This window comes from Solanum tuberosum, unplaced genomic scaffold (assembly GCF_000226075.1).
Source record: "Solanum tuberosum cultivar DM 1-3 516 R44 unplaced genomic scaffold, SolTub_3.0 scf00158, whole genome shotgun sequence".
NCBI classification, from domain to species: Eukaryota; Viridiplantae; Streptophyta; class Magnoliopsida; order Solanales; family Solanaceae; genus Solanum; species Solanum tuberosum.
The window spans coordinates 548,689-557,085 of NW_006239083.1; the positions used below are offsets into that span (position 1 = coordinate 548,689).

Consider the following 8,397-nt stretch of genomic DNA (forward strand, 5'->3'; position numbering starts at 1 on the left):
TAGATAGTGAAATGTAGATCTTAGTCTAGGCAATCAATATTCTTAATGTATTAATATAGTATATCTCCTAACACAATCAAATATATATTAGTAATAAATAGCATAGCTAGCTAGCTAGAACAAGAAAAACTACTACTTAAAAGAGATAACAAAGAATCACCTAGAGAATAAAAAACTACCCGATGTAAACTAGAGTCAATTGTCCTACATCATATTGTTTATTAATACTCCACATACATAGTTACTTCACATTACTCAAACTACAAATGCTATAATGGCCACTAGCCCTAGATTAATGCTTCTTTCATTCATCCTGATAATTTACATGGTGGTGGCACCACCACCGGCTAAGGCGGTGATCACGTGTGACACCGTCTACGATGGCGTTAAACCATGTCTTAACTATGTGTTGTTTGGTGGAAGTGTTCCGATAGATTGTTGTAATGGACTTGAATCTCTTATCGCTTCTGCTACTACTACTGCAGACCGTCAGAGCGCGTGCTCGTGTGTAAAGAGTCTTGCATCGCATGCCACGGACGAAGAACTTAGTCGCGCTGCTAGTATCCCCGGACAATGTGGAGCAAGTGTTCCTTTCGAGATTAGCCCAAATGTTGATTGCTCAAAGGTGAAGTGAAGAAAAAGAAAAGATAGAAAATGAAAAAAGAGCTACAAAAATAATATTTTTCTTGTTTGGGTTTAATGTATATATAAATTAAGGTATACTACTTGAGAAGATGGCCTTAAATTAGTATGTTCCGTAATTTAATTCCAATATGGTTTTATCTTTCGATAAGAACTTTTATATGTTTAAACTCCATCTAATTAAATATAGAATGGGGAAAATTACACGTAAACATATATGGAGAAAAGAGATAAACAATCGGACTTGAAGGAAATAATTAGGAGAAAAGGGGAGAAATAATAGGATTATTTTTAATTGATATAATAATATATTTATTATCTAAATCATGGTTAGGGATATATTCTAATTAATTGAATCTTAGCCATTAAATCTAACTTATGCCATATGTCATTAATCAAGGCTAGAACTTGAGGAAATTAAATGGAGACAATGGAAATGGAGAGGAGTCGGATCTAACATATACTAGTTAATTAGTTAACATAGCTATAGTTTGCCTTAATTACAATTCGCGACCTATTTTTAGCTATAATTACGCGGTTCAGCCTTTTAGTTTCATATAATACACACGTTTGTATAATTCAAAATTTGTATAATATAATTTGTATAACTTTTGTATAATTCGGAATTTGTATAATATAATTTGTATAACTGTTTACACTTCTGATGTTTGTAATTGTATAAATTCGTTATTTCGAGTTTATACAAAAATAACTGAATTATTCAAATGTATCCGTAAATTATACAAACCTTATGCGAATTATACAAACGAGACAACTTAAACTCTCGCTACAACCCATAAATATGCAAATTATAGCTATGGAGCATAATTAAGTTTATTATAGTGGCTATTTGCAAAAATTTCCCAATTATAAGTTCTAATATACGACCTAGCTACCAAATATTTAATGAACTATTCAAAATGGAATTATATAAGTTAGCTATAGACAGTTCGAAATTCAGACTTTAAACTATTCAAAATGGAATAAGTTAGCTATTTACGTGAGTAATAAGACGTAAGTTTAGTCCATATTTAAACGTACTCAAAAGACAATAATTAATACATGTGCGAAACGTTCTCCATCATATATTAACAAAATATTTTTTTGTTAATGAAACTATTGATTGAGTTCTTGATTACTTGTGTATTAATATATGAGCTGATAGTAATAACTAATACAATATTTAAAGTTGAATAGTTGATAAACGTGTAGGCGAATGCCAACACTTTAAGCATCAAATACTATTTCCAGTTATTGAAGCAACGTCCATTTCTTCTTCATACTCTGATCCGTTTAGTTTCTTGTAAAATGAAATTATTCGAGATACGATTATGATATAGTTGATGACATGTGAAATTTATAAGTCGGTCAAATTGACTTAAGCATTCTTTTTAGTCTATCTACACATTTGATAAATACTTAATAGTCATAAGTTGATCATTTTTAACTTATAGTGTTTTTTTTAGCCTATAAACACTTTTAATTTAAACAAAAATTTATTCTATTATTTAAATATTTTTTCTAATTCTCCAAATACCTTTTTCAAAACAAAACCTCTAACTTCTTCCCCATTCCAAACCCATTGTTAATCATTTTCTATACAAAAATATATCCAAATTTATGATTTTTTATATAAAAACGGAAAAGGCTCAAAACCATCCTTAAACTATCTGAAATAGTTTAAGTAGGCGTTTGGCCATGGGATACCATATCACGATATGGAATCAGCGTTTGGACATGCGATTTTACGTTGATTCCATCTCATGATTCCATATCATGAGATGTGATTTCATATTCTCCAAAAAACATGATATGGGAATTCCATATCATGATTTGAGATATTTTTAATACAAAAATTGATCTACAAGTTTATATTTTGTTAAAACAACCCCACATTTATATCTACTAACCATTGTTATGCCGTAATTTAACTATCTATAGAAAAATTACTTTTTTGAAATGTTCTAAGTATAAAACATTTTGAGAAAATACTTAGAAAAGAGTCGCCACTTAATTTTTTAAAGAAATTAAGAAAACTTATAATTTTCAAAAGATTTAAATAGAAAAAAAATCAATTGAAAATACCAAAGAGGGTTCGGGGTTCAATTTACACTTCGAGAAGGGTTTAAGCATTCGAAGTGCCCGCTAACATGCGGTTGACCTGCGATTTGACTAAAATATATTTGACCATTTTTAGAAAAATAATGATTTAGCATAAAAATAATAACTTACAATATATTTGATTAACTTTGAGAAAATAACTAAATAAATGACGCATTTTTATTTCTTTATTTTATTTTTTAGAGAAAGGGATCCAAAATGATACATTTGACTCGAAATACAAGTGATTGGAATATTAATAAAACTAGATTAATTAGAATTTAATTAATTCATTTTTTTGAAATAATAATTTAAACCAATTTAATAAATTAAAGCATGAATATCATTTTGAATTAATTGACTAAACTTTTTGAGAAAACGACTAAGTATATATTTTATTTTTTAATTTTTTATTAATTGGAAAAGTTTTAACTAACATTTTTATAGTTTATTTAAGAAAAATATTTTAACTAAAAATAATAATTTTAAAATGAGTATAATATGAATAAGTGAAGAGGCGTTAAAACATATATCTTAAGAATAAAAGGTTTAACTTAATTAGAAAGTATAATTTGATCAACATGTTTGATTAATAAAATAAAATAAACATTAAAAGTTAACCAACACAAAGAAAATAACTTATCTTTTGGGGAATCTAATTAAGTTATTTAAAAATTATAAAGTTAGAGTTAAACAACAAACAATTAAATAATTAAAGAGTAAGGGAGAAATGAATTTGGGCCTCCTTTTGGGCCTGCTGCAATTTTTAGGAGGTTTAACCCAATCCCGTTTTTGTATACACAGGCTGTATATTAGTGTATATCGGCGTGTATATCAATTTTTTCCGTGCATCTCCTGCTTCCGAACACCTGTATTTTACCTCCGCCCTGTGTTTTTTCGTTTTTGACCTGTATATTGATGTATATTGAATGTATGCAGTGTATAATGAATGTATATAGTCCATCTTAAGACCTTCGAACACCTGCAATCTGGATTTCCAGCCCTGTATTTCATTCTATTTGCTTTGGCTGACTCAAGAGAAAGATGATTTGGGGGATGGCCTTAGTGACCTATCCGAAACGCAAAGGGGGAGGGAAAGTAGAGTTCGAAAGGACTCGGATGATTTCACATGCAAAAAGATAAAAAGAGGGTAAAAATTAGTGTCGGATAGTAATATCTCAAGCTTATAACTTTAAATGACAAAGAGGACCAGTCACTTGCAACTTAACAAGCAGCAAATAATCAACAGTAACCATAAGTTGAGCAAAATGCAAGCAAATCATTAGAAAATTAAAGCAAGCCATGGTGATCAAATTCTTCAACTTAGATTACTGTTTCCGACTAACTTTTTTTTTTCTTTTTTAGCCAATCGACGAACAAATGAAGCGAACAAGCTATGGACGACTCAAAATATAAAACGATGACTATAACTAAGTGAACTTACATGAACATTCAAACATGATGAGTTAATCTATCAACGCTCTTACAACTCAACAAACATGAAACAATGATAAGGGGAGTTGGAAGCTAAATTCAATCTAAACGAATAAAAATTTAGCAAGTGCTCTCTTTAAAAGCGAAAGAGAAGCAAAAGGATCCATCTAATTTTAACACACGCGAGAGTAGTATAGTCACATTGATTATAGCATTTAAAGACGAGCAAACTCATATGCTAAAGACCCATAGTTTAACGGCCAACCATTCTTACCACAAGAGATACTGCCTCAAAAAAAAAAAAAAAACAAATAGTCGAGCACCACAACATGATCAATTACCATGTATTTAACCGAAGCAAGATTAATTCAAAGACATAAGCAAACAAATGCAATTTAAGAAAGCTTGAACCACACGAGGGACTAAAAGAGGACAAACAAAAAGGAAAAAAAAAAACTAAGCAATGAACTGGAGAGGAAACAATATGCTGGGGCAAGCCTAAAATCTGGAAAAAAAACTATAGAACATATTTTTAAGAGTTCAACTGTAAATGACAAAGCATTTTTTGACTAAAAATTGGACGAGATGAAGACACAATTTAATACAAATAACCGCGGAGTTGCAAAATGGAGAAACGTACTGCTACAGACAACAAAGAACACAACATATAACTTCCACACTAACTAGTGGAGATTCTGCATCTTCCTCAGAATAAAAACAAACCAACAATAAGAAAACCCAAACTTAACTAACGAATTTCAGGCTTAAATCAGGACCAAAATAAACACATTTTTTTTATCTTCAACAACTAAAGGAACGCCAACTAAAAACCAAACGAACTATTACTGGACATTAACAGTAGACTAAGAAGGAACATGGGGCATTTGAGAAAGGAAGAAAAGAGTTGACAAAGAGACCATTCACGAATAGAGAAGAAAAAACCAACTAAAACGAATTAGAAATTAAAAGAAGTTTACCTTTTTGGGAGCAGCGACTGGGACGAACGAGCAAGGGAGGACAGTGATTCTTCCACCACCGAATCCGAATGCGAACAGTAAACCAAGAAAACCTGAGCGGCGTCCTTCTCAGAACTTTGAACCAGAGAGACGAATATAAAATTTAAGTGTAAAACGACTATTGCAAAATAATCGAATTCTAAAACATGTCAAAATCCAACTTCCAAACTTGTTCTAATAACTTGAATGTAAAGGATTATTTATAGGAGAAGGTTGGGCCATTTAGGGGGAAATCCATTGGAAAATTCAAACAAAGATTTGAATTTCTTTTGCTCTTTCGAAGCAACAGTGAAGGGGATGGGAAAAAGTTGAATTCCGCGAAAGAGGGGGAAAAGGGGACGTGAAGGTTTGACGTTGAGGCTTCTACGGTATGGGTTCTGCAGGGTAGCTTTCGCGGATTTTCTGGGTTTGCAACTTTGCTCATGTTCTCACGTGAAGATGACGAGCAAGATGGGGTCGGGTATTGCATTGTACGCTGCTGCTTGTATTGTTGAAATAGGTTTCTTTTGAATTGGGTTGTATTGAGGAATTGTTGCTGAAGTGGGCTGGTATTAAGAGTTGAATAGTGGGCTGGGTTATTGGGGGAAAAGGAAATGGGCCAAAAATAGGGAGTGTTGGGCCGACTGATGCTGGAAAAAAGGCCCAAAGCTGGCTTGAAATAATTAAAGTAAATGGTAAGGAAATTAATAAAAGGCCAAAGATTGCAAACTTAGCCTACTTAAATTGAGAAGTTAGTCAAATTGAATTTAATTAGCAAATTCGACATAAAACTTAAATAAGATGAATTAATTTTAATTAATTAACGAGCTTCTTAACCTTAACAAAATAAAATAATTAACTTAATTAAAAAAAACTAATTATTTCAATATATATATATATATATATATATATATATAACAATATATATGAACTATTATATAACTAAATAATTAACCAAATATTTAAAATATAAAATATTTTTGAGACGATTTTCGAATATTCATAAAATATACTAATTATATACATAATTATGTGAAAGATATATATTATCTAAAAATTATAAAAAGTGACAAAACTATTTAAAATAACTTGCGAACTATGTTATTATTATTGTTATTAATTTATTTATTTGAAATTTTATAAAACTAATTATTTAAAAATCGTTTTGAAAATTGAAGAAGCTCGATTATTAATCTATAATGTGGAGGTCCAAAATTGGGTGTCAACAACCATTTATTTCATATGTAAAATAAAATTTTATAATCACATCATTACTTTTTAAAATTTATTATTCTCGCCGACATAAAATTTATTATTCTCACCAACATATAGTCACTTTAACTTCACACCAAACCGAATTGTTGAGTAATAAATTTAGTTCTCGTCATTTACTCCAACACCTAATTTATTACTTCTACCATTTTGTATTTAATACAACTCAAAGTAACAATGTTGGTTCGTCTTTTTGATCACATGATCGAGAAATGCAAGTTCAATGTGAGAAAATTGTTCGTACTATATAGGAGGATTATATTAAAGACTAGTACACTACAATTTATGTTCAATTTTTTATTGAATTAAAGTTAGATGAAACAGTTACTTAAGTGGAGAATAAATAGTTTTGTAATAATTTATTATGTGATTTTATAAATTTTTATTTATTTGGTAAGATTGAATAAACAATTGAGGTTAGTTTAATAGTTTTACAACTTATGGGATTCTTATGTTTATGAGAAAATATACAACACAAAAATTTCATATCGCATGTCTAAACAAAACTTCAATTTCATCTCATAATTATATATTATGATATCATATCATGATACCTTATCACATGGTCAAACGTGTCCTAAATATACCCTTAAATTATATTTCGGCTCAAAAATACTCTTCCCGTTAAATTATTGGGTCACACCTACCCTTCTAGTTAACAGAAGTAACCATGTGTGTGTTAAATGCCACATGAACGCCACATTGCACGCCAAACAGACCCCACCTCCACATAGACTAATTAAATACCTAATTACTAGTTTTCCCCTCATTTCATCCTTTAGAAATGATTTCTCCCATTTCCCCTCATTTCATCCTTTAGAAATGATTTCTCCCATTTCCCCTCATTTCATCCTTTAGAAATGATTTCTCCCATTTCCCCTCATTTCATCCTTTAGAAATGATTTCTCCCATTTCCCCTCATTTCATCCTTTAGAAATGATTTCTCCCATTTCCCCTCATTTCATCCTTTAGAAATGATTTCTCCCATTTCCCCTCATTTCATCCTTTAGAAATGATTTCTCCCATTTCCCCTCATTTCATCCTTTAGAAATGATTTCTCCCATTTCCCCTCATTTCGCGCTTAGGATTTCATCCCTAATTAAATCTCTAGTTTCACGCTTTTTCCCCTCATTTCATCACTTTCTCGATCAAAATACCTAAGAACTTCATTCACATAGATTTCGAAACAATGTCAGAACCCTCTATCAATTCACTTAAAACATTGTATGCAAGAAGATGTCATTGTGGTCTCAATGCACTAAATTTGACGGCTTTGACTGATTTTGAATGCAGGAACACTACATCAAAAATAATCTTTAGTGGCAATTAATTAATGGCAATAGCTCAATTGCCGCTAAATGTGTATTTTTAGCGGCAATTAGCGCTCTTTGTATATGTCCCTAAATCATTTAGCGACATTGGATCTAATGACACTTAATTAATGTCGGTAAAGACTTTAGCACTCTTTATTAATGTGTCTATTTATTGCCGCTAAAAGTTATTTTTGTTGTAGTGGAAGAAGGTTCTACAAATGTCCAAGACCCAAAGTAGGTTGTAAATTAATTTGAGGTTTGGATGTTTATATACAAACTGTTATTGGTTAAATTAACATAAAGTATTTATGTAAATTAATGTGTAAATTTGATGGTTGAATTTGTACACTACATGTAGGTCACTTTATGTGGATATTGGGAATGGAAAGATAAACAACAACTCCAACCAAGAGCAGTAACTGTTATAATAGACATAAAGGGTAAATTGGATATCATGAAGGTTGAAAGAAATAATTGAAACGGATTGTCGATGGAATGGAAAAGACTGAAAGGGACAATCTGGAAAAAAATTTGAAGAAATGAAATTTATTTCAGCCCAAGAGGCTGGAAAAGTTATGCTTTTGGAGAAGAAAATCAAAAAGTTAAAAACTATCATTTTCATTTCATGTGCTTTGTTCATT

At 30.6% G+C, this 8,397-nt stretch overlaps 1 protein-coding gene across 1 annotated transcript; it reads left to right on the top strand.

Moving 5' to 3' along the window:
* Positions 1-274: 274 nt before the first annotated feature.
* On the top strand, positions 275-8,175 carry LOC102594248 (non-specific lipid-transfer protein 1-like). The gene is made up of 3 exons (XM_006353647.1): positions 275-625; positions 5,576-5,652; positions 8,115-8,175. Exons 1-3 carry the CDS (start codon positions 275-277, stop codon positions 8,173-8,175), a joined length of 489 nt encoding a protein of 162 aa, XP_006353709.1.
* The last annotated feature ends 222 nt before the right edge of the window (positions 8,176-8,397 follow it).

Coding starts and splice junctions, on each gene's coding strand:
- LOC102594248 (XM_006353647.1), top strand. CDS start 275: ATGGCCACTAGCCCTAGATTAATGCTTCTTTCATTCATCCTGATAATT. Junction 626..5,575: donor CAAATGTTGATTGCTCAAAG/GTGAAGTGAAGA, acceptor TGGGTTCTGCAG/GGTAGCTTTCGCGGATTTTC. Junction 5,653..8,114: donor GACGAGCAAGATGGGGTCGG/GTATTGCATTGT, acceptor CACTACATGTAG/GTCACTTTATGTGGATATTG.